General features: G+C 22.4%; 8 protein-coding genes across 8 annotated transcripts; 5 read left to right on the plus strand and 3 right to left on the minus strand.

Annotated features, from left to right (window-relative positions):
- Positions 1-103: 103 nt before the first annotated feature.
- PVVCY_0701990 (conserved Plasmodium protein, unknown function) lies at positions 104-3,181 on the minus strand (the record flags this gene model as incomplete). Its single annotated transcript, XM_008627851.1, has 1 exon — positions 104-3,181. The coding sequence occupies one exon, from the start codon at positions 3,179-3,181 to the stop codon at positions 104-106; it is 3,078 nt and encodes a 1,025-aa protein (XP_008626073.1).
- A 2,211-nt stretch (positions 3,182-5,392) lies between these two features.
- Positions 5,393-6,697, plus strand: PVVCY_0702000 (eukaryotic translation initiation factor 3 subunit M, putative; the record flags this gene model as incomplete). The annotated part of the gene is made up of 1 exon (XM_008627850.1): positions 5,393-6,697. One exon carries the CDS (start codon positions 5,393-5,395, stop codon positions 6,695-6,697), a length of 1,305 nt encoding a protein of 434 aa, XP_008626072.1.
- A 627-nt stretch (positions 6,698-7,324) lies between these two features.
- On the minus strand, positions 7,325-9,256 carry PVVCY_0702010 (conserved Plasmodium protein, unknown function; the record flags this gene model as incomplete). Its single annotated transcript, XM_008627849.1, has 1 exon — positions 7,325-9,256. One exon carries the CDS (start codon positions 9,254-9,256, stop codon positions 7,325-7,327), a length of 1,932 nt encoding a protein of 643 aa, XP_008626071.1.
- A 5,569-nt stretch (positions 9,257-14,825) lies between these two features.
- On the plus strand, positions 14,826-15,424 carry PVVCY_0702020 (conserved Plasmodium protein, unknown function; the record flags this gene model as incomplete). Its single annotated transcript, XM_037634192.1, has 3 exons — positions 14,826-14,906; positions 15,010-15,154; positions 15,300-15,424. The coding sequence occupies 3 exons, from the start codon at positions 14,826-14,828 to the stop codon at positions 15,422-15,424; spliced, it is 351 nt and encodes a 116-aa protein (XP_037490333.1).
- Positions 15,425-15,543: 119 nt separating this feature from the next.
- On the minus strand, positions 15,544-16,727 carry PVVCY_0702030 (trafficking protein particle complex subunit 3, putative; the record flags this gene model as incomplete). Its single annotated transcript, XM_008627847.1, has 6 exons — positions 15,544-15,582; positions 15,703-15,786; positions 15,930-16,112; positions 16,202-16,301; positions 16,396-16,493; positions 16,668-16,727. The coding sequence occupies 6 exons, from the start codon at positions 16,725-16,727 to the stop codon at positions 15,544-15,546; spliced, it is 564 nt and encodes a 187-aa protein (XP_008626069.1).
- A 1,446-nt stretch (positions 16,728-18,173) lies between these two features.
- On the plus strand, positions 18,174-22,394 carry PVVCY_0702040 (regulator of chromosome condensation, putative; the record flags this gene model as incomplete). Its single annotated transcript, XM_008627846.1, has 1 exon — positions 18,174-22,394. One exon carries the CDS (start codon positions 18,174-18,176, stop codon positions 22,392-22,394), a length of 4,221 nt encoding a protein of 1,406 aa, XP_008626068.1.
- A 593-nt stretch (positions 22,395-22,987) lies between these two features.
- PVVCY_0702050 (RNA-binding protein NOB1, putative) lies at positions 22,988-24,451 on the plus strand (the record flags this gene model as incomplete). The annotated part of the gene is made up of 1 exon (XM_037634193.1): positions 22,988-24,451. The coding sequence occupies one exon, from the start codon at positions 22,988-22,990 to the stop codon at positions 24,449-24,451; it is 1,464 nt and encodes a 487-aa protein (XP_037490334.1).
- A 541-nt stretch (positions 24,452-24,992) lies between these two features.
- PVVCY_0702060 (conserved Plasmodium protein, unknown function) lies at positions 24,993-26,783 on the plus strand (the record flags this gene model as incomplete). Its single annotated transcript, XM_037634195.1, has 9 exons — positions 24,993-25,107; positions 25,287-25,484; positions 25,584-25,650; positions 25,767-25,930; positions 26,052-26,150; positions 26,326-26,345; positions 26,420-26,463; positions 26,598-26,659; positions 26,755-26,783. The coding sequence occupies 9 exons, from the start codon at positions 24,993-24,995 to the stop codon at positions 26,781-26,783; spliced, it is 798 nt and encodes a 265-aa protein (XP_037490335.1).
- Between the last annotated feature and the right edge of the window lie 726 nt (positions 26,784-27,509).

A 27,509-nucleotide genomic window follows, 5' to 3' on the forward strand; every position in this document is an offset into this window, starting at 1 on the left:
GTAAGTCTGTTTGCTTACAAAAGTGGTATAAGTTGGGAATTGCTTAAGTTTACTCATAATAGACAAATAAAAATTATCTAAAAATGATTAACGAGGTGGGAGACTAGCCACTTTGGCCATTTGCATTGTCTTCATATAAATAATTATTTTGATTATCTACAAAGTTTAGATTGGCGTTTTGATTGTCTACAAAGTTTAGATTGGCATTTTGATTGTCGACAAAGGTTGGGTTTCCATTTTGATCATTGTCAGTAGGAGTAAGTTGATTATAATTTTCAAAGCCGAATGAATTTTTATTATTATTAAATTCGTCTTCATATTTAGGATATATATTTTTGTTTTCATCAAATAAAATATCTATAACATTAGAGTAGTTACTAAAGTTGATGTCACTAGAGTTTTCAGTATGTTCATTATTATTTTGTAGATTGGAATTGTCTAATATTTCTGGATGTTCAGGATCTTTTTCGATTTGTATATTTTGTGTATGGGGTAGTAAATTATTATTTTCTGAATGTTGTATGTTTGTAAAATCATTAGGTTGTGAAATATTTTGAATATTATTTTGTAATAATTGTGTTTGATCTGTATCGTCTATTTTTTTATCATTGATATAGTTTGAGTCATTAAAATATAAAGAGTAATGATTTAACTCTTCAATGATTATATCATTCCATCCTGAAACAGTAACTAAAAAATTTGATAGCCATTTAATTTCTAAAGATTTATTGCTTAGTATTTGACATATATGTAATAGATGTGCTTTATAACCACAATCTATTAAGGCTTCTAATTTTTTTTTTTTTTTTTTTTTTTTTAAATTTCTACATCTTCTTACAACATCAAAATAACGTAAACATTTGGGTAGAAATGTAGTTAAAGCTAATATATAATATAAAACATATGAATATTCATTTTCTTTAAATATGATAGTTTGTAAAAGATCACAAACAGATATATGTAATAAATTATTCCATTTAAATTTAAAGAATATATCTATAGATATATCAAAAAAACCTTCATCAATTATTTCTGTTAATATATTTTTAGATTTAGTTTTTATTAATGTTTTTATTAATTGTATAATTTCTAAAGTTGTAAATCCTAATATATTTTTATCTTTATTTTTTTTTATATTTTGTATATATATATTCATAATATCTTTAATATATCCTAAAAAACATATATCAACAAATGCTGTACTTTCTAAATACTCGATCCATTTTTCTAGACTTACGGTTGGTTCTCGTTCTTCTTTTTGAAACATATTAAATGTCGTTTTAACATTATTTTGTAAAATATTACCATCTTGATTGTTTTGAATGAATTCATGTCCTGTTTCTATGGTTGAGAATTCTTTTCGGTTTGTCTCGTTAGCCATTTCATTGTATAAGTTGGGTGCATTATTATTTGCGTCGGTGCAAAGAAATTCATTTTGGATGTTCGGCATAGTTTGTAAATTTTGCACGTTTTGTTGGCTTAGTGGGGAAACATGACCAGATTGGCATATCGAGTTCCATGATAGAACTTCGCCTTCTTGATTTAATTTATATCCAGATTGTGAAACCTTTTTAAGTGTAGCAATATTTTTCATTTTATTTAGTACATCTTCGAATTTTATTTTTTTTAAATGTTCTATGGTATCTTCATTTGTAGAATAATCTGATGAAAAATCAGAACCAAATGAAAAACCATCACTATTACATCTTTCATTTTTTAGATCATTATAATTTACAATTTGATTATTATCATCTATACTGTCATTAAAATTGGAATTATTTTCAACTAACATATCTGGATTTATTTGTTCGGTAGGTAATAAATTATTAGAATTTTCAAAATTATTTCCTATCATATTTTGATTTATATTTTCATTGTAATTATCTAAGTTTGGATTATTAGTTATATCATCATTAGAGACAGTTTGAGATTGTATATTTTTTTCTTCTTTAATTTTTTTACTAACATGATTTAATTGTGTATCTTTATTTATATCGTCTCGTTGTTCTATTTCTATTTTTTCAATTTCACGTTTAACTCTTTCATATTTTTCTTCACTTTCTTCATCTTCATTTTGTACAGTCACATTATTTGAAAGATCACAGGTTGGATCTATGTTAGAATTTTGTAAAAATAAATTATCTTCCTCATTTTGATAACCTTGTGTTGATGCAAGATGAGTTTTAGAAGTAAATATGCTTTCATCTAAAAATTTAATTGATTTTCTTTTTTTTTTAATTTTTTTTGTTTCTTTTTTTTTTTGTAAAATTTCATATTCTTTTAGTTCATCTTTTTTTTTTGCTTCTTCTTCTTTATTATATATATCTAAACATTCATAGAAATCAATATGATTATATGATTTTGCAAGAATAGTGTAATGGAGTAGATCTGAAATGATTGTTATAGCTGCTGAGACAGTGTATGGACATTCAGAAAAAACACATTTTATTAAATATAAAAAAGATATTTGCGAAGACAAATCAATTATAAAATAATTAAAATAATATATTTCTGTTTTTCTAACAAATAAATCTCTTATAAGACATGCTATATTATCTTCTCTATCTGAAACTATATATTGATTATCAGAAAAATTTCCATTTAAATTACTTAAAATTAGATATATAATATTTTTATTTTCAAATATAGTTAGATAAGGTATTTTAACAAATAATAAGACTTTAAATAATTCTGTTATATTTCTTGAGTAGAAATGATATAAAAAACCTTTTAAATATAATTCTTTTTTTTTTTTTAAAAAATTTACAACTTCTTTAGAATTTTTATTATATATTGCTATTGCGCATCGACTAAAATATCCTGCCAAAACTTCATTTAATTGATTCTTATTCAAAATAAAAGTCCAAAAATATTTCATTAAACTGTTATTATATACAATAGAATCTGTAATTAATTTATTTTCTGAACTAATAATTTGATGGCATTTATATGGAAATTTATAATATCTATCATAATTACTTTTATCATCATATTCTTCGATTACATAACTTATTATTTTTTTTAAATTTTCTTCTTTAACTATATAATTAATTAATTGATAATTTTCAGATTTTATTTCTTGTAATAAACATTCATAATTCAGTATGCTATCTAAATCGTTGGTCTCAACATATTTTGAAAGCTCAAAAATGGAGGACTCGCTTTTAAACTTCCAATCCATCTTCCTATTTATTTTATAAACATTAAAAAGGATTATAACTTTGTTAAAAGGTATAATATTTCAAAAAGAAACTTATATCTCTTTACTTATCAATTTTATAGTTTCTTCAAAACTATCAAGATAAAAAAAAGGAAGTAGTTGCATTCTTAGTGACTTCTACGTATATATCAAACATAAGACTAAGCTATGCTTGATGAGTGTTTATACTAACAAATAGTTATAAGATTGTGAATGCCATATGTACTTATGCAAATAAATATGTAACTGTTTTATATACATAGAGGGAGTAACTACAAATGTGTAAGCATATTGCTAAAGGAAGCAAATTAAAAGTTCAAAATGGGGTTCTAAAAATATTTTCACGATTTTGTTTCACAAGGGACGCAAATGTTTTCAATTTAAAAATAAAAAATGTATAAGTTATATAGACTAATGCTGTAACGATTTTGCGTGCAGTTTAGGGAATACAAAAAAAATATTAAGCAATAATATGTAGATAAACTATACTGGGAGTGTATAAGTGCAAACTCCTCTCTATATTTTGAAAGGCTGCCGAATATGGCAATAATACATAAGCAAATAGAATGAAAAATAGAATGAAAAATAGAATGAAAAATAAAAAATTTAATTACTATGCTTGCAAAAAGTAAATGTATAAAATGAAATATATAAATAGTATTTATTCTAACTAATACAAAATATATATACTTACATATGTAATAATAAAATGCTCATAAGCACAAAAAAAAAAAATGAATATAGACAAGGCGCATAATATAATATTCGTAAATTAGCACTAAATATTTTACATTTTTTTTTCATTTTTTTTTCATTTTTATTTCACTTTTATTTCACTTTTTTATTTCACTTTTTTATTTCACTTTTTTTATATAGCAAAAATGCATATAAAGATAAAAAAAAGATGCTTACTCTTAATATTGTACTATGACTTTGCGAAGCAAAACAAAACAAAATATATACATATATGTATATTTACTTTATCAAATTAATAATAAAAGAGATTTACACATAAAAGTGGAATGCACTATATTATGTATTATTGTGTTTATAAGTATATATAGCAAATAATAATGTGTTTATTTTTATGTAGAAAATGGCAACATAATTTACATACTTTTATTACTCTCTCTATATAAAAAATAAAACGTGTATAGTATGTAATAGTATTAATATGGAAAAGTATTCTGCATATGTCCCAATATAATAAGCAGAATAACAGCATAACATAATATGACAGTTTAGTGGGTGTACATTTTTAGCATATATAATATTAATGAAAAAATGGTGAATAGTAAAATAAATCCAAAAAAAAAAAAAAAAAAAAAAAAACGGAATAATTATGATATAATAATATTAAAATAAAAAAATCTCTTATGAAATAATTTATTTTGTTATTTATTACTTGATTGTTTTTCCATTTTGGTATAATTTTTTTGTATCATTTTATTTGGTAAAAAATGTAAAAAAATTGTAAATAATTGCAAACAAAAAAAATGCGATAAAAAATATGGAAAATAAATAATGAAAAAACTGTGCCCATAAAAAATAAGCAAAAGGAAAAATATACTACTTCGTGCATGCTTATGTTAATAATATGCAAAGCAAATAAGCAGATAAACAAACAAACAAACCGGTGTTTATTATGTATGAATTTGTATATATAGTGAGTGCCCAGGAAATATATAAATATTTATAGGCTTATTTTTGGCAGCCTTCAAATTTATATACAATATTATACGTGTACTCTATATTATATTATTATTATAAATAGGAAAAAATATAATAATAAAATTTGTAAAAATAGTAAAATAAATTATGAAAAAAAAATATTTGCAAAAAGTATTTTTAAGCCTACTAGGGAATTAAACATATTTATTAATCGAAAAAAAATAATAAAATACACAAATAAAACATAGCATAAAAAATAGCGTAAAAAATAGCGGTAGTAAAATATGAGCATTTAAACAAACTTTGAAACAGTTTATGATATGCAGTAAATTTAAAAAAAAAAAAAAGAACCCCCAAAATAAGTTTTACTTAAAATAAACTTGATGAAGTTTACTTATTTATTTATGCTAATTTTGCTTGAAATAAAATTATATGACATTCTAAAATAATAGGATAATATACATATTAAGTGTTATATATAGAGAAGTTCAAGTACTTTTGTTGTGCCTCCTCTTTTTCGCAATGTCAGTTTACATTCAACTAACACATGATTTATCTGGGACTGTAACTGCAGTTACTATTGGTGATTGGATTTTGGGAATACTTAAACAAAAGAACATTCAAGAATATGAAGTTTTTTTTAAAAAGTTTTTAAATATTTATCAGAATCAAGATAAAGAATCTGAAACTAATAATAGGTCTGAGATATTTTCTTTATTATTATCTGCTAGTGATTGTGTTTTTGAAACTTTAGTAGAAACAAAAAAAAATAAAAAAATAAATGTAATAATAGATAATAAGGAATGTGTTAAAAGTTTTAATGAATTTTATAAAGAAGTAGAAGAATATTTTGTAATATTAATTTCAATATTACAATTAGAATTTAAAAGTGTTGAAGATTTAAATAATGCAACAAATAATTTTATAAAGGCAATAAAAAATTATAATGTTTTTCCAGAATTACGGTTAAAAATATTGCAATTATTATATAATTCATTTAATGTTAATTTTTCATTTCGATTTCCAACATTTATAGCTATTTTACAATTTTCATCACAAAATAATATTTTTCATGCTATCTTGCCATATATAAAATCTATTGATGATTGGATTAAAGAATGGAATATAAGTAACCATGAGAAGAGGCAGATATATTTAATAGTTGCTGAGGAATTAAAAAAATTAAAAAAATATGAAGAATCTTATAAACATTTAAAAAAACATGTATATTATTTTCAAAAAGAAAGTAAAGAACTTTTAAATCATGCATCTACAATAAAAGCAAGTGTTGAATTAGTTGTTGATGCAATTAATCTAAATAATAATATTTATTTTCACGAGATTATTAACTTAGATGCAATTCAAAATTTACAATATGTAGATGAACATAAACCTATATATGAATTATTAACAATTTTTTATAAATATAATATACATGAATTTTTAGCATTTAAAAAAACACATGGAGATAGTTTCTTTACAAAATATAATATCGATCTTGAAAATTCAGAGAATAAAATATATTTATTATCTATAATTTCATTATTTAAAGATAATCAAGTTCAAAATATACAATATATATCTGAACAGTTAAATATTAGTATGTTAAAAGTTGAACAAATATTAGTTTCAGCAATAGGTAGTGATATTATTGATGCAAAAATAGATCAAATAAATAAAACTGTACACATGAAAACAACTATTTTACGTCATTTTGATGAACAACAATGGGAACACCTTAACACACAAATTGCAAAATATATCAAGAACGTCCAAAAGGTTCTAGATCTCACAACACATCGTAAATCTGCTTCCAACAAAGCATAATAAGAACAAACTTTGCATATTTTGTAAATATTATTAAGCTAGAAAAAATGCAAATCCCAAAACCCATTGAAATGTATATATAGCGGAACATATAATTTCGCGCCTTTTTATTACCTAACCAATTTATTATTTTTTGCAAATTCATTTTTTTTTTTAACATTTTTATAATTTTGAATAAGTTAAACATTACATAAAATTTGCATGTGCATCAAAAAAATATGCTTATTACGTATTTATTTTTTCATATTATTTTTTAACCCACAAAAATAGTATTAAAACTTTGTTATGCATATATAAATATGCTCAAACACAACATTTTGAGATAAACCTATACATTTATATTATATTTTAAATTTCGATGATTTAATAAAAGTCATAATGTGACTCTTATTTGGGTCATCATCTAAGCGGTTCGATTATTTTTTTCTATTCCAGACGTTTCAATTTATTTCAGCAAAGTTTTTAGTAATTTTTTATTAACAATGCATGTAAAAAATAAAAGTAAAGCATGTAAGCACAAATTTCCATAAGTATTTTAATTGGTTCTTTAAAAAAATTACAATGTAGTCAAATATTCACGGAGTATATATAAAAATGTACATATTTCAATATAGATATGCAAAAGTATTAATAGGCTTCGATTTTGACATTTTTAAAGGAGTTTAAATTTTTGTTCCTTTGAGCAGCTGTGTCGTTAAAATATGTAGCAGTTTTGAAGTTGTATTTGCGGTTGTTAAAATGTTTGTCAACTTTAAAGTTTCTGCTCGTTTTATTATATGCATGAGTTCCATTCATATAGTTTGAAGTTTTTATATAAGCATAATGTTCATTGTTATGTAATTTCCTTGGTTTAACATTCCCTATGTTTAATGTATCATATTTTAATCTTAATTTATTTTGATCTAAACTTGAAGTGATATTATATTTTTTGTTTAGATATGTTTTATTTTTTTTAGAAGCATTTAGACTATTTACATTATTTGCTACTCCCATCAATGTGCTTGTTTTTTCATTTGCTATAGAACTTTTTAAACTTTTTCCATATTTTTTTGTTTGTAATTTATTTGAATTTGATACTTCCGATTTTATATTACTATTACTTCCATTCTTTGTTACGTTTATTACTTTGCTGTTATTTTTTTCGGTCGATGTTTTTGAAAAAATAGAATTATTAAATCCAATTAGTGATGGTGTAGAATAATATGCTTCGGGATTTTGTTGATTGTTCATTGGAAATTCAATTGAATTACTTCCGATCAAATATCCATTAATATTATCTAAGCTACTTACACAGTTTGATGGAAATCCATCACTCCCATTGTACATATCGGTTGCTATGCTACTACCATCGGCTGAAAATAAAGAGGGTATTGGTATTTGTTCTGGCTTTGGTGATCTCATATATAATGGAATAACAAACAAAGATTCGTCATCTTCTTTTTTTCCTTTTTTAAATGATTCATGTTTTAAACTTAATGTTTTGCATAATTCCTCTTTTGGTATATTATTTAATAAATGTGAATTCATAGCATATGATGGATATTTAGCCGATGTTGTTTTTGAATAAACATTTCCCATCATTCCATTTATTTTATTAATATTATCAACCATTCCAATATCCATACCTTTTTCTTCCTTAAGGGGTAAATCATCTATCAATTGAAAGGTAACCCTTTTTTCTATAACACCAGTACCATCTGCTTGTCCTTCTAAAATGGCATTATTATTTATTTGGGTTAATCCACCTAAATCGTTTTTCTTTTTAGCATCTATTGAATCTTTATTATTTTTTGTCTCTACAATATTTGTAGTTGCTATTTTTGTATTATGTAGTTTATTTTTTTTACTTTTTTTCATAGCCAACTCCTTTTCTTTATCCATTATTTCGGTGTTTATTGATGCAATTTGTTGGGCATTATTACTTTGAGTATCATCATCCGTTTCCTTAACATTTTGCAAAAGTAAATTAAACAATTCTTGGGTTGATGTAAAATTAAAAATGTCCTTGTTATCTTTTATTTTTGATAAACTTTTACTATTAGCTATATTTTTTTTACATTTTTTTTCCTTTTTCTTTTCGTCAGCTACTTCGCTATTATTATTGTCGTTATTTTCTTCTACTTCATTGGGTTTAATATTTAAATTAGTTTTTCCTAACAATTTTAATGATTTAGGTTCGATGCCATCTTGTACATTTTCTGCGGGTCTCTTAAGTATTTTTACGACATTTATTTTTTTATTTGCTTCTTCAATGTTTTCTTCATTCTTTCCAATTTTGGCTTTTCTCATCGAGTTGGTATTATTAGATGTATTGGATTGCAAATTAGTATCAATGACGTTGCTAACCTTTTTGGATTCATTTGCATCTCTATCTCTATCATTCATTTCAGGTGCCATTTCATAATTTGAGGTTTTTTGATAGTTTGGTAATTTGTAATAATTATAATTTCGGTACCTATTATATCCATAGGTATTTCCCCGCCTTCTGCTAAAATTGTCTTTATTATAATGTGTCCCTAAGGACAGCTTTTTTGATTTTTTATATGTGTCTATTGGCATTTTTATTATTTTTTTGTTTTTATTTTTTTTGTATTTTTTTGTTAATTTATTTGTGTTCTATACATTTATTGAAATATATAGAATTATACTAAAGGTAATTCCGTTCTATTTATTTTATTTGTTTTTTTTACAAAAAAAAATAAATATTTGTAAATATATATACGTAATACATATAAAATATATTTAGTATTTACATATGTATATATAATTTGCTATGAATATATGCAAAAATAAATACATGCATATACATAAGCCGGAAAATTGTATTTGTATGTATACATATATGTCTATACAAACAGTACATATATATTCGTATACACATTAACAATAAAAAATAGTAAGTAAATAAATAAATAATTATAGTATAAAAAATATAAAACGATAAAAGTAAATATTGCAAACACGGCTTCAAATTTGACTTTAAAAAATATATATATGTATATATACTTTTTTGATCATATGCAATCTTCAAAATAATTTAATTATTAAAATTTAATTAAAAACAAAAAGAATAAACAACAACAAAAAAAATTATATATATAATATAAACATATAATTTTATTTACAAAAATATACATATATATTTTGCTAAAAATATAGATATATATGTATTTTCCATAAATTTAATTTATAATATGTACACATGATTTTATATGCATTGTTTATTTTATTTACTTAAACAACGTAACTTTCTATTTTGGTACGATATTTTAACGTAAAAAAATAAATAAAAATATCGACCCTAGTTAATATTTTGGTATGTTGTTTTTCTTCTAATGCTAATAATTAAATATGATTTTCGTAAAATAAAATAAAATAAAGCGAAAATTAATATTACAACTATATTATATATATATAATTCTCATGAAATAAATATGAGGTCCACGATAAAAATAACGTTCATTGCATAAAAATTAAAAAAATTTGTGTAATTATAAAAAAAAATAATATAAGACACATACATATAATATACATATGTAGGTACATATATGCATGCACAACTGTTGTATGCTGGTAGCAATTTCCTTTTTAAAAATAAAACATTTACAAAGGAATGCTTACTTAGTGAATAATTCACAAAAAAATAAAATGCACATTATGTTCTATGTATTTTTTCGTTAGCAAATATGATATACTTCTAAGCAATGTATGTAAAGCATGAATATGGTTGTGCATACAATTTGTTATAATATGTTTTCGCAATATCTATGGGTATGTAAAAATCGTAATGTATATACATGTAGATATATACACAAAATAAAAATGTAAAATATATTTTCTTATATGGTTATTATATAGAAACAAATGATAATTGGTTTTCTTTGCTTATATATTGAATATATATATATATATATATATGCATATGTATTATTATATAGTACGTATTAATTAGGCATGTAATTGTATATAAATAACGTATATCTATGTGTATCCATATTTATATTACTAATCTAATATTTTTTCTCATATTGTGTTATAAAGATCCTATATATCGCAAACACTATAAACTTTTCATGATTATATGATTCAAAGTAAATAATTATTTCATCAAAAATTTGGCAAGAACTAATGTGTGCAGTATATATATATATATATATGTATATGCATGTCTAAGAATAAATGCAGGTATATACTTAATATGTATATAAATATATATATTTAAGGTTATTTCTTCATGATTGTATATAAAAAGGTAAGAAAAATATTATGTTTTATTACAAAGATAACACACAATAAAACGTTAAAGTAAATAACACATTATTTGGCTTTTAATAATATAAATGTAATGTATTTTTTTTTTTTTTTTGGTTTTTATTATTTTTTATTTCCTTCATAGCTTATTTGAATAAGACTCATAAATGAATATATAATATATCCATCAATAATCCATGACAAATAACTAATATAAGGGCACTAACACACTCTCGTTTTTTACTTTCTCTTCATCCATTTTATAATATCATAATTTCATTGTACATATATTATATTATATAATATAGAATACTTTTATTTTATGCATAAATTTATATTAAAGAAGCATTTTATTATAAATGTAAAATATAAATCACAAAAACTTTTATCATATTTAAAAACGAATCTCTTTCATATTTCTTCGATTAATAAAATATAAAATTAACACATGTATATATAGATTTTTTTATTCACATATACAGTAGTAAGTTTATATATATAATGAATATGCACTCATGTAGTTATGTATACTTTATATATTGTAGATTTTGCAAAATGCTCATTTATATAGTACGTGGTTTTGTATGTGCATATATATAGTAAAACAATTTTCGCTATTCATAAAAAGTGCTATATACTTATTCGTTACAATAAAAGGTATTATTATCATGTAAAATATATTACATATATATTAAGAATGCGTAAATAAAAAAGCATATATACAATATAAAAAAAAATATACTGATCTTAAGATTATTAATGCGTTATAAGATATTTTTAAAACACTGTTTTATAAACGAAAAATGAAAACAAATGTTATTAGTTTTTTTAAGTGTTATTAAAATGCATTGAAATATAAAACAAATAAATAAAAATTATATGTATTTGCTATAAAAGAAAATAAGTTCTTTGTTTATAAAAATATATTAGGCAAATACAATAATAAATAAATGTAAAATATATATGAACATGAATATATATATATATATGTAATGTGAGTAAATAAAAATGTACTATACACACACTATTTCAAAAACATAAATGCTAGTGAACTCGCTTTCGTAACATAAATTTTCTTAACATTAATATGAAAACTTCACAAAATAAAAAAAAATATGCCAAAATATAATATATTTGCTAATAATTATATGACATGTACATATTTTTTTTTTTCTTTGCTCGCTTTTACATTAACATGTAAGCATTAAATAAGACTCACTAATTGTGTATACGAATTAAAAATAAAAACTACAAGCATGCAATTATATATAAATATATAGCATATTAATAAGAATATGCATATACATTTATGTATATTTTGGGTATGGAATATACAATATATATGTCACACATATATCAGTTATATAGTAAATAACTGTGGCTGTATGAATATATATGCGAGCATAAAAATATAAAAAAGTTAATTATATAAACGATATTACATATATTATACAGTGAGTTAATGTAGAAAGAAAAAAAAGCAATAGCTGTTGTATTAATTATTGTAATTATAACTGTAAATATATACATATATACATATATTATAACAACAATAACAACGTAAAATATGATAGTAAATATTTAATATAAAAACAATTGGCAGAGAGCAGGAAAGATATTCTTCCTATATATATAATAACCCTCTGTCAGACGATAAAAAATATATACAATTAAATGAAAATAGTTAAAAAAGTAATTTGATATAGTATAATGAAATACAGGTTATATTATTTTATATATATATAAAGAAAATAATGCAGGTTAAAAAAAAAGAAAAAATTATTAATATAAATTTTTGTTCAAATTTTTTGTTTTCTTTTTTTATAAATTATACAATATTAAATATGTTTATGTAACATTATTCATGAATTTTGTTATATAAATATATTATTACTTATTCGCAAATTTAATGACAAATTCAACTTAAAAAACATATTTAAAAAAATTAATAAAAAATACATTTCTTAGCAAAAAATATAATATATAATTTCAATTGATAAATAGTTATATAATATTTATTATTTTTTTTTTTTTTAATCAACCCTTATAAAAATATATAATGTTGCGCTGAAAAAAAAAATGCAATAATTTTTTTTTTAAGGTAACAAAAGAACAATTTAAAGAAAAAAAAATATGAGCATTAAAATGTACATAATTCAAATAATTACAATTTACTCGTAATTTGATTATATATATATTTATTAATATATAATTATATATATTAACATAATTATATTTACTTATTATATTAATTATTGGCATATATCAATATTGCATTTATTTTATATGTAATATGTATATATAAAATAATTAAAAAAAAAAATTATTATATATATTTACGGCATAAATGACGAAAAAAATGTACATGATATATTAATTGGGGTAATATATATTTCATTTAAAGGCATTTCATATATTCATTATATTATATATCATAAGGATAAGAAATATAAATATTATGCCATTTATAATGAAATAATAATAAATGGAGGGAATAAGTATATATAATAAGCCTTAAAGATTGTCAAATAAATAATATATTTTATAGTGGTTTTATTGCATGTTTAAAAATGAATTCGAAATGGTATTATATATAAAGAGAATTTTTAAACATTTCATTAGCCATGCTTATATAATAATGCATTAAATAAATGGTTGAAAATTATATTTTTCTGGCTATCATATTATTGTTCTTGTATGTACATAATGCTTTATAAAATTGTAAGTTTAAAAAAGTTTAATGAAAATTACATTGGGATGTAAGATGAAGGTAGTAAGTGTATGTAAGCATGGATGGACCTTCAACTATATAAATATCTAACCATATGAATATGTGAAAATTGGCTAAATATAAATATGTATATTGTACTTTGCGAAAATAAACAGGTTGTAATTGTATATACAAATGGGTCACGTAAATCCCTGAAAAAATCTTTAATACAGATATAGTGTACTACTTATGAATCGATTTGATCTGTTTTATATTGAGCAAAACTAGATATGCTGATATCTATCAACATTTTGATATATTTATATAAGAATATTAGGGATGTTTGCACCCTTTTTTAATGCATGTTCTTATTTCATATTGCCTTGTTTATACTTTTAATATACATATATGTAATATTTTTAATATACATATATGGATGGATGGCATGTTGTACTTTCTGATAAGCCCGGTTTTCAGACAATACAAATTGGTTAGGAGTAAAATATATATACTACGAATTATTTAATTTTCGAAATTGTCCTTATGTATATTAAAATAAGAATATTTGTTCAGGTCCTTTTTTAATCCATCTACAGCTATATAAAATATGGATGTAGAAAGAATGTAAAAAAAAAATGCTTTATAATAATTTTTTTGTATTTTTAATTATCTTTATGCACCATCATAAAAAATAAGATAATAAATAATAATGGAATTATAAGTCCCCCAAAATATATGCAATAATATATTTATTTAATTTATAAAAAAAAAGTGTTTAGTATATTTGAATTTAATGATAAAGGGAATTTTAAAAATCCGTTTTGTTCATTAAAATATAGACATACATATATTGTCGTTATATAAAAGAGAGGTATATTTGTAAAATAATATGTGCTATATAATATGAGGAGAATATTTTCTTGATATTTTTAGAACAGGTTAAATATTTCAAAATTTTATAAAAAATAATTACACTTATTTCTGTGCATATTAAATATTTTTTTTCCTATTACAATTTATAATAATAAAAAAATGTCATATATATATTTTTGTAAGTAACAAAAATGTATTTGAAATATAATAACATTATAAATAAGTATATATAAGTATAAATAAATATATTTTGTGTGGTGTTCTTTATTAGTTGATCGAAATATGTATTGAAAAATGAGTTCCACAATTATTGATAATAAAGAGAATTTATTAAAAGGTATTGGGGAAAAGGAAACTTTAAGAACCTTTTTAGAGGTAAGGAATTATTTTAAAAATAATATATGACATTTGTTTAATATTAGTATATTTATATTTTTCTATGATTTAAATATCCTGAATATTTTTGTATAAAATGCAGATGATAATGAATGAAAGTACATATACGAATTTTAAAGTTACAGTAAAAGACAATAGAGAGTTTTTTGGGTCTTTAAAATATCTAGATAAAAATTATTTATTTCTTACAAGTTGTGAGGAGCATTATAAAGGTTCTCCTACACATGGTATGTATAAGTGTGTATATATTTGTATAGGAAAATTAGTATGCTGTATTTCTAGCCATTTAATTAGTACAATTATAGCTAAATGGAATAACCCTATATATTATTATAAAAATTTTAAGTGAATTTTTTTTTTTTTTTTTTAAAGGTAGCCAAGCTTATAAAAGAGATTGCAATGATGTTTTAATTCCGTTAAGTTTAATAAAATCAATTGAAATTGAAAAAAAATTTTTTAATAATTGTTATGAAGAATTTACAAAAAATATAACATAATATATTTTATATATACACAATGCATATATTTTTTTAAGACACAAAAAAGTATTATATATTTATGTACATTTTTTATTTGTAATATTAAAAAAAATATAAAGAACTTTAATTTGAAAATTTTAAGACTCTTCGTCATTTAAAATTTCTTCTTTCATAATCTGAAATTGTAAGGAAAAAAAAATGTATGTCAATTTTTGAATATATTAAAATGTATATAAAACCATTATAGGGATAAAATATTAATATATATGTTTATAATTTATAATAAAAAAAAATACCTCTTGTAATTGGATATACATTTCATAGTAGTCATCGCCTTTGAGCATGTCTTTGACAAAGTAGCATGTTACTCGTATTCGAACCTGTGAATGTAAAAGAAATGTGGATGTGTTATGCATGTTTCATGTTAAGTTGGTTATCTATTGGGTATAGACAAAAGTGTATATTACGTATGTTGGAAAGTTTGGAAGGAATTGGGTGGTTTGTGAAAAAAAAAAAAACTTACTTGTTCTAAAGCTCCTTTGATTACTCCACAAAATAAATTACAATAATTTAAAGAGGATAATGATTTTGGTAACTCAACAAAGTCACATAAAGGGTTTTCATGAAAAATAATGGAATATATATTCGAGTCTTTATTTACACAAGTAACTGTCCCGGTTATTCCTAGGAACATTTTAAATGCCACCTAAAAATGATAAAAATAAATATCCATATGCATGTATATATAGTTATTAATTTATAAGAAGTTTAATAGCATTTTTTTAATAGTGTTACCTTTGCTATAACTTCCATTGTTTCTTCGAAATCTTCACAAAAAGAGATCTCGGATTTTGCGAGAAATTCTTCGATCAACCTTACCCCAATGTTATGCCCCCTAAAAAGTAAGCAGTCAGTATTCGCATGCATATTAAGTGATAGGTTGTGAAAATTAGGATATATTATAGTTTTCGAAAAGGTTTCTTGCTTACATTTTACTTAATTGGTCATTAACTTCATCAACAATCTCAAAGTCCTTGAGCAACTGACTCACCAAAGCTCCATATGTGAGGGACAGCAATTCGGAGTTCTATAATGTACAACAATATGTATGTATGCATGTATGTATGTATATTTTTTTAAATGTCATATTTTAGGAGAGTATATAATAAATGGTTTTATTCGAGAGTACGATGATATAGTAAACGTAAATATGGGTATGTATAAAATTGAAAAAAAAAAATTATTTATTTTATGTATTTACCACTTTTTCTAATTTTGCAAATATAGCATCCCCTTGTTTTTCATATTTATCTTTCATCATTTTTGAGTCTTAAAATAATATTAACAACTAGCTATTAATGATAAAATAAAAATGTAAATTATTTCCCTTTCTAAAGGTATTCCTTTTGAAGTATCAATGAAATTCAATATTTTATTTATTTCCGTTTTTTTTTGAAAAAAAAATGTTAGCAAAAATATAGCCTTATTGTATATCTATAACCCACGACAATATTATAAAAAAAAAAAAAAATTTTCAACTATATTTACTCATTTGAAGTGTGAATATTATTTAGAACTCCTAAACATATGTAGGTAGTGAATTATAAAATATAGATTTATATATGATCGTATAATTTTTTTCGTAATTTTTTCGTAATTTGTTTGTTTGACATTTTGTATAAGATAATAATCAAAATGGATTAAACAGATGAAAAATGACAAGTAATTATGTGGGGAAAACAAGTGGGTTTTCATAATTATCCCTTTTTAATTTGTTTTCCAAATATATTACGAATAAATGTAGGTAATTAAACTCCCGAAAATTGTATATATATATATATAATAAATTATTTAATGACAGTTTTTATTAGTAACAATGTTTATTCAACCTATTGAAACAATAAGATGTGTATGGAATGGTTTAAGGGGATGGTAATAATTTTTAAAGTTGGTGAATGTTAGTTTTGCTACCATTTAACCCTTTACTTGATGGAATTTTTTCTTTTTTTTTTTTTTTTTTTTCATTTTGAGAAATTAGGAAAATAAAAAATGGAAATTTTGTGTATATTATAAGTTGTCCATTATTTTTTTATGAAATATATAAAAAAATTGTGGAAAATAATAAAAAAAAGTATATTTATATTTATTTCAAAGGTGTAAACATTTTTAACTTTTAAAAAGAATTAGTTTTTTTCGTTGGGTTTTTTTGGTGTTCCTTTTTGTTGTAGAAAATTAGTATGTATATATATAATTTTTTTAATTTATAAAAATGAAGATATTTATGTTTATATATTTTTTATTTTTTAAATGTAGAAATTTGTTTATTTGTTAATCTATGTTGTATATAGGGTTTGTAAAAAATTGGTGTTGGGAAATCGGCAATATATACATGTGTGTGTATAATATAGATCAAATTTATAAGCGTAACAAAAAAAAAATCACTAATAGTTTTATTAAATAATTTAAGAAAATTATTATAAAAAAAATGAATATATATAATTTGTAAATTTTGTAAAAAAAAAAAATCAAAACAACTTCCTTTTGTGTAAACAGAAGGATAATTAAGTATAGGGTAAACTAATTAAAAAGGAATTTTTTTTTCTTTTTATTTGTCTAGAATTTACGAGAAAATATATTTAAAGAGAGAGAAATATATATATTATATATACATATTATATATACGTATTATATATACTTGTTGTATGTATATGCAAGTATATATAAACTTCGAACTTGTTTGGTAGCATAAAATGGGAGTTAGGGGAAGATGGAAGTGTTTGATGAAGAAAAGGGTAAATTAATAAATTTTGAAAAAGAAAGAAATATTTTATACATAAAAAATGAGGAAGAGAAAAAAGAGAGTAGTATAATAAAGAGATATTCGAAATATAATTTATTAGACGGATTAAATAATTTAAATATAAAAAAAAAACCATCTTTTAAAAAAAGAAAGACTTGGGATAGTTTATCAAATATATCAAAATATTCATCAGATTATAATAATAATATTGAAAAAAAAAAAATATTAATTAGTTTAGGTAATAATAATTTTGGGCAATTGGGGTGTGAAAAAAATAAAAAAGTTGGCTATATAGACATTTCTTCTATACCTATAAATAAGAAGAAATTAAAAAATGGTGGAAATAATAAAAGACAAGAAAAATGTAAAAAAAAAAATATAAAATTTAATAATATATTAAACGAAATAAAAAAGAGAAATCGAAACTCTGTACAAATATATGATAAGAATAAATATCTTTGGGGTGACAATTTACACAAACAAATATTAACAAGACATGCTAGCCATTTGTCATTTTTCACATTAAAAAAAAATCGTGAAAAAAAATATGAACAAGATAGAATAAATAGCGAAACGTGTAGAAATATATTTACACAGTTTAAAGATGGTAATATAAAAAGTGAGGTATTTTATAACAAAATAAATGATAGTTGTATCGAGCAAAGTAGAAAACGAAGTAGTAGTGTTCCAATTGTTAGGAATTATGTTAAAAATAAAAAGGACAGGAATGAAACTTTTTTATATGATAGCGAAATAGATTATAAAAAAAAAAAAAAGCTAGCTGAGTATGATGATTTTTTGTTAATAAATGAAAATGTGGGGGATAATATAAGAGAAAGTTATAACAATTATGATAGTAAAAAAATGGGAGTAAAAAAAGAAAAAGAATATTTTAATCCAAAAGATATACGATGTGGAAAATATCATTCAGGAATAGTAAGCAAAGAAGGATTTGTATGTTTATGGGGTTTAAATAATTATGGACAATTAGGTGTTAATCCTAAAAAATCTATCTATACACAATATAAAAAAATAGAAGGAAAAAGTAAAGTAAGAAATGATTGGAATGAAGATAAGTTTAGTAAATATGACAGCAATAAAAAATTAGACAAAAATAAAAGCATTTTTTCTATATTTAATAAAAAAGATAAAAGTAATTTATGGCCATATATATATAAATTAATACCATTGAAATATTTTGGATATAAACATAAGGTAAAAAAAATAAGTTTAGGTTCATATCATACAATGATTTTAACATATGATGGATATGTTTTCACATTTGGTTGTAATAAAAAGGGGCAATTAGGATTGACAAATAGTTATGATAAAAAAATAGAATATACAAGCAAGCCATTTATGATCCCTTTAAATGATAAATGTTTTAAATTAAAAAAAAAAAATAAAAATAGCGGAATTACTTCACGAAATGATAATTGTAAATATCCAAATATTTCTCATCCTATAATTTATATAGAATGTGGGCCATACACTAATGCAATAATCGATGCAGATAAAAATTTATGGATGTGGGGGTGGAATAAATATGGACAAATAGATTGTTCTTATATAAATGAAAAGACAAAAAAAAACGGAAAAAATAAAATAATGAGCAAGGTAAGATATAAAAGTTGTGGTAATATTGGAACAAATTTATTAAATTTAAAAATAGGAAAGAAAAGTGATTATAAAGGTGAAAATAGGCATGGATTCAAAAAAAAAAAAAAAAAAAAAAAAGTGAGAAAAAATGAGGAACTATACAAAGGTAATAGCAATAAGTGTGTAAATATTCCACGAAAAATAAAAATAAAACAAAAAAATATAATTCAGGTAAGTTTAGGGAAATACCATAGTTTGTGTTTGACAGAGGAAAGATCAGTTTATGTATGGGGGTACTTATTTAAAAAAAAGACAAACAAAAAAAAGAATGTAAAAAAATCTGGGGTTATAGGAGGAATGAAACTAAAAATATGTTACTTTGAAAAGAAGAATGATCACGATTATAGTAAAAATTGTGTAAAAATAAAAAAGATAAGATGTTTAAGTCATTTATATATAACTAATATTATATCATCAAGTACCCATACCGTTTTTGTTGCCCCTGTAAATTGTTTAAACATAAATGGAATGAATAATAATTTCGTATATCCAAATAAAAATGCTGGTGATAAATATAGACAGAATATACTTTTAAAAAATATGAATGAGAATTCAAAAGAAAATATTTTGAAATATTTTTCAGACTATATATTAACACGAGGAGGTGATAATATTTATTATGTTAAATATACTGATTTATATTATTTGATAAATTTAAATGAAAATAAAACAGATACATATCCTGATCAAACTATAGGAAATATGTACTACATAAATAATCAATTTTATTTAAGTAGCCCAGCAGCTATTGCACGAGGATACTACACAGATAACATAAGTTATAACAATAATAATATTTTAAAAAATGATGAATTATTTAAAGAAATGCGATTACCTAAAGAAGGAATAGATATTGAACGGGTTGGGAATGATAAAGACAATTTTAAAGATAATATCAATGATTGTTATATAAATAAGACAAATAAAACTTTTGAAAAAGTAATGAAACCTTTATATATTTATAATGAAAATAGTATGGGAGAAATAAATAATATACAAATATTTCGTGTTGGGGTTGGAAAAAATTTTTGCATTTTTTTAACATCCTCATCGGTTAATAAAATATTGAAAGATAAGAAGTTTGATGAGAGTAGTAGTAGTGGATATCAAGGTTGGAGGAATAGTACCTCTACATTTGACATCCTTCGAAATAATGTTTCTGAAAATAATTTATTTTGTATTGGTAATGCAGAATATGGACAGATAATATTACCTAGTCATTGCAAACAAAGTAATGTGCCTGTACATGTTCATAAAAATAAGTTAATAAATAAAATAACATTAAAAAATGATAATGAAAAATATCATAAATTTTTGAAAATAAAAAGTAAAAGAACAAAATATTCTGATAAAATTAATTATAATTATAAATTATCTAACTTAGAAAAATATTATGAATCTGTTCAAACGAAAACGAAAACATTTAGTACAGGTGAAAGTAGAAGTAGGAATAGCTGGGCAACTGAAACAGATCAAGGTTGTATAAGACAATCAAAACATTCATTAAATATTAACATGGTATGTTTAGATAGAGATTTTTCAACACATGAAAAATCAGTTAGTTCTCAAATTAGTAAAAAAAAATTGACTTTATTTTCTAATTATTCAAATGGAAGATATAAAGAAGAAAGTTTTGTTAATAATTATTGTTTGAAACGTAATTTATTTAAAGATGAGTTTAACAAAATGAGGAGTATAAGAAGAATGGAACAAAATAATTGCTTATTTAATTTGAAAACGTTTAAAACGTTGAGAATGTTGAGAGATAATTATATAGAGAGTGATAGGTTTAGTTTAGTTCCAATAGAAAATAAAAATTATATAAAACAATCCTATTCTGTATATGAAAATGTGTTGAACTATAAGTATGATTTAAAATGCAAAAGTGTTGATGACCCTTTTCGAGTATATAGATCTATTTCAGAAAATGGGTCTAAAAAAGTTAATGAAATATATGATGATAAAAATCCATGTGGTAGTACAAATAAAAGTATAAACGTTGATATAATTGAAGAAGAGAGTAAAATTAAAGAAAGTGAATTGGGTTGTAGGCCTAATCAATTTGGATCGTTCTACAATAAGTTATATGGAGAAAATGACATGAATGAAAAAAGAAGTGAAATATTTTCCTTAACACCTGATTATTATAATGATGAGCATAGTAATTTCTTTTCTATTTATACAAGTGATGAAAAACAAGATCAGATAAAAAATAAACGAAAATTTTCTTTGAGAAATAAAAAAGAAAATTTTCGAAATTTAGTATTAAGATATATTGATAATATAAATGATAATATTTTAAAAAAAAAAAATTATGATAAATTAAATAATAATAGAAATATAAAAAGACATTTTAAAATTTTTAAAAAAAGAAATTCTTGTTTATGGAACTATTTTACATATTATAAAAAAAAAAATAATCATAATCATAAATATAATTCAGAACAAATTGTGAATATAAATTTATTAGATGTTGCCTGTGGGGACTATCACTCACTTATTTTGGTTGAAGTTGATGTTTTGTCATAACTAATAAGGATTAAAATTATTTCATAAGTTAATCAGTTTTGTACTTCCACTTGATAAGACGTTGTAACTGTAGTTGTTGTAGTGTAGGGGGCATTTGTAAAAATACAATAAAACAGAAATTGTAGAAAAATAATAAAGAAAAAGTAAAGAAAAAATGAAAATAAATACTTGTAAAAATATGTATATAAAAAAGGTTTATATTTTCATTATGTGAAAAAATAAAAATTTTTGAAAAATATTTATTCCTGGAAAAAAAAAAAATATTTACCTACATTATGGATCAGTATTATATGCATATAAAAATAAATTATTTTTCTTATATTTTTCTTCTATAAAAATATATATTTTTTAACTTATAATATATAAACTGATAAGTTATAAAAAAAAAACAAAAATAATGAAATAGCTAAATTTTCTACATGTAGCTTTATTTCACTTTATAATAAAGGATGATAAATAGAATATTTGTCAATTCTTTTTTTTTTCAACTTTTGTAAAGTTTAAATTTCCTTCATACAGGTTGATATATTATATGTTATATTCTACAAATAAAACCAAACTTTTAACTAAAGGAAATGTAAAAAAAAAAAAAAATGGAAGGTGAAAATAAAAGTAACATTGGAGGAGAGAAGAAAAAAAAATATGTATTAGATTCGAATAGTTTAATTAAATTTAAAGATTTTTTGTTTATGAATTATGATTATTATATAACTGAAGGAGTAATAAAAGAAATTAAAGATGAAGCATCACGAAATAAATTAAATACTATACTTCCCTTATTAAAAATAGCAAGAGCTGAACAAAATGATATAAATTTTATAAAACATTTTTCAAAATTAACTGGTGATTATGATTCATTAAGTGAAGTAGATATAGAAGTTATTGCATTGACATATAATTTACATCGAAGGTTTGGCGATGTTTCAAAATTAAATGCTAGTCCGATGGAAACTATTTACAAATATGATGATGTACAATATGACTACTCAAATATGAACTATAAAAAAAAGCAAAGCAGCAAAACGGGCACCTTTGAAAAAAGGGAAGATGGGGAGTGGGAGGTGAATGATGAAAAGGAGGAAGTAGAAAAGGAGGAAGAGAAGGAAGAGAATGATGGAAAGGATGAAGTAGAAAAGGAGGAAGAGAAGGAAGAGAATGATGGAAAGGATGAAGTAGAAAAGGAGGAAGAAGAGGAAGAAGAGGAGGAAGAGAAGGAAGAGGAGGAGGAGGATGAAAAAGGTGATGCTAATGAGGCAGAGAAAGAAGACGAGGATGATGAAAAAGGTGATGCTAATGAGACAGAGGAAGAAGATTCGGAAGGAGAAGAGGAGGAAAATAAAAAGATCTTCGGATTAGAGACAATAAAAGAGGAAGTGGTGGAAGTGGAGGAAGACAAGGATGATGACGATGGGGGTAAATGGATTAATGCAAATAATTTTGATATATTTAATTTGAATGTAGATAAAAATAAAAAATTTGAAAGTGATATAGGATGTGTGACAACAGATTATGCTATGCAAAATGTACTATATCAAGTTGGATTAAATGCAATAACTATTGATGGATATCAAATAAGTTCAATAAAATTATGGGGATATATATGTACATCATGTTATTTTTTTATGAGAAAAAATTCATTATTATTTTGTTCGAAATGTGGTAATAATAGTTTAAGAAAAGTGAATGTAATTGTAGATAATGAATTAAAAAAGTTAGTTGTAAAAATTCCAAATTTTAAAGTAAATTGTAAAAATACAATATTTAGTATTCCTAAAAAAAAAAATAAAAATAAATCCAAAAATAAATATGAAGATAAACTTCAGATATTTAGAGAAGATGAATTATTAATAGGAGGAAGAAAACAATACTTAAGTTATCAAAAAAAATTATATGAGAATCAAAAAAATATTAAAGATCCTTTTAATGATGAAAATATGGGGGACTATATAAATGATTGGACATATAGAACAACCTTGAAAAATGGTAAAATAGCTATCCTTAAAAATCCAAAAATTGTTGTAGGAGGTAAACGAAATATTCACCATAAGAGGAAGTAAATTGGTGGCACATAGAAGTGGCTACATGAAATTGTTATATACGTGTCCATACAAATATGTACATTTTCATTAATTTAATTTTTTAATTTTTTTGTAATCCTTTACAAGAGTGTGTTTTCTCTTTGTTTTAAAACTTTGAGGCATGTTGCATAATAAAACTTTTAAAAACTATTTGACTTTTTTTCTAAATTTTATCAAAAAAAATAAAATATTTATTCGGTAATTTGTTACTAAAATTGTGTATGTACACCTAAAATAATTATAAAATAATGATAAAATAAAAGTAGCTATTCCTTATATTCTCAAACTTGCTTAATCGTTTATTTATGTGCGAAAATCGGGTTTACTTGAATATCATGTGTATGTGTATATGTGCATTATTTATATGGCCTTTATAAGCTCTGTTCAAAAAAAAAAGGATAAGTCTATTACATCAAAGGAAACTATCATAATAGTTACATTGAAACAATAACTTTTTTTTTTAATTAATGTATTTTTTTGAATTTATTCATTAAATTAAATAAATTATTTGGCACACAAAATGAAAGAAAATATAATTTTTTTATTTTTTTTTCTGTACATTGCATGTTACTCAATTGTCTTGGCTAAAATCCCCATAGAAAATCCGCCGTTCATATTTAGCAAAAACAGCAAAGGTACAAAATACGATTAACTAAGATTAATCAAAATTACAACAGTGTAATAAAATGTCAAGTATTTTACTAGCATTACTAGCATTACTAGCATTACTAACATTACTAACATTACTAACATTACTAACATTACTAACATTACTAGTGCTAATATGATAATAATGTTTTTTAAAAAAATATAGATGATATAAATATGTTCCTTGGAAATGAAACCATAAGTGATGATTTACTGAAGCCATCTTATTCGATGGATATAACTCTAGAGAATTTTCCCAACCCATTTATTCATCCCTCTTTGTGTAATAGAAATGGATTAAAATATTCTTACTTATGTGATCCTAACAAAATATTGTCCCCATATACAGCAGACAAAATTGAAGGTACTCATCATGTATATTTATTTGGCTTTAATTTATTTCCATTTTAATTGATAAAAATGAATAATATACTATTTTATAAACTTTTTTTATTTATTAAAGAGATATTAAGTTATCAAAGAAGGAACTCTAGCCATTATTGCATAGACAAAGGAAAAGTCCCTTATGTGTAACAAATACATATTTTTTTTATTTCATTTATAAGAAAAAATAAAATTCATTTTTATAAGTTTTTAATCATTAACTATATAATATAAATTTATTAAATTTACTAAAAAAAAAAAGATTAGGGGTGGCCTTAGTTAAAAAATTGCCTTATGGAATTAGTGCAGATACATTTGGATCACAAATATTAGAGCATTGGAGATTGGGCAACAAAAATTGTAATGATGGAATTTTACTTCTTTTTGTAAAGGATGATATAAATTTTGTTTTGAAATGGAAAAAAGGTTATCAAAGATTTTTATTTAAAAAAAACAAGGATTATTTTGTACATGCAACTATATATATATGTATAGACTGATGAAGGTGATAGCTAAAATGGAACTCATTTTTAATTTATTAATTTAGGATCCCAATCGATAATTAATTTCAGAACAGCTAGTTCTATGAACAAATCTTTTAAACAATACATAAGACGATACTCTTTGGAATATTCAATTTTGAAAGGTAACAAAAATGGAAGTAATCACATTTTAAGAATTTATAATTCTATTTATATTGAATAAAAAATGTATAATTTGTGTAGCTATTTTATATAACAAATAGGGTTTAATCAAATTAGATATAATTGGTATATATATATATATATATATATTATTTTTTTTTTCTTTCATTTTTACAGCCGTGAAACTGACATCTCAGGTATATATTTAGGTTATTTCACTTTTTTAAATAAATAATTATATTATTATATATATTTTTTTAACTTTGCATAGTATTTAACCGAAGAAATTATACCGTCTACGCAAACGGCCCAAATGTAACTTAGAAAACAAACATGTCTTAATAAAAAGACAAATCATACACATATTTATATGCATACATATGTTTATATGAATACATATATAATGAGAAAAATGAACGACATAAAATATTTCACTTTTACATGTTTAGGGTTGTTGCCCTTACTATTGCCGTCATAGTGGGAATTAGTTATTTGGCTTGCATTTTAATAGGTATTTCTCAAGAGTGTATGTATTTTTACATTAGTCAATTTATTATTTCCCAAAATTTAATGATAACCTTATATATGTTTTTTTATTTTTCTTAGTCTTTTCCGATGCACAAAAGGGAAATTAATTATTTGATGATCAACCAAACTTTTTGTAGAGTTTAATTTATTATTCTTAATACTAGTTACAAGTCGTGCATTAATATTTAAATAAAATATTCTCAAATAAAAAAAAACGTAAAATATAAGGATATATTTTCTTTTTTTGTTTCAATGTGTAAATATATTTTCAATTAAATTATTTTGTATTAAAACAAGACAATAGTAGTTTTGTTTTGAAGATATTTTTGTGTGTGTGCGTATTTCATTTTTTTATTAGCCCATGGTTAATATAAGCAGAAAGACATATTTGAATTTTTTTGAATATTAAAATTGTTATTCTTTATACAGTTATTTATGTTATGTTTATTTTTGTTGAGTTTTAAATATATCCTTTTTTTTGGATGATATAAAATAAGTAGACTAGTTTCAAGCTTTGTCTGGTTTATTATGAATAAAAAAAAAATTGGTAGCAAGCTTAAAAAATATGTATGTACATAAAAATATATGTTTTTATTTATATGGTTGTAAAAAAATATAATATACAATATTGGAAATAACTATATATATCTCCACCTACTATTTAAATGAAAGGGCTATATAATAAGTATGCACTTATACGCATTAAATTTGTATATTAAATATACAATATAGCTATATAATAATAATATTATGTACATGTAATATATAATGGCACATATGTGCATGCATTGTGCATATATTATATGATTTTTTATGAACAAAACATAAAAAAT

Source organism: Plasmodium vinckei (assembly GCF_900681995.1).
Source record: "Plasmodium vinckei vinckei genome assembly, chromosome: PVVCY_07".
Lineage (NCBI taxonomy): Eukaryota > Apicomplexa > Aconoidasida > Haemosporida > Plasmodiidae > Plasmodium > Plasmodium vinckei.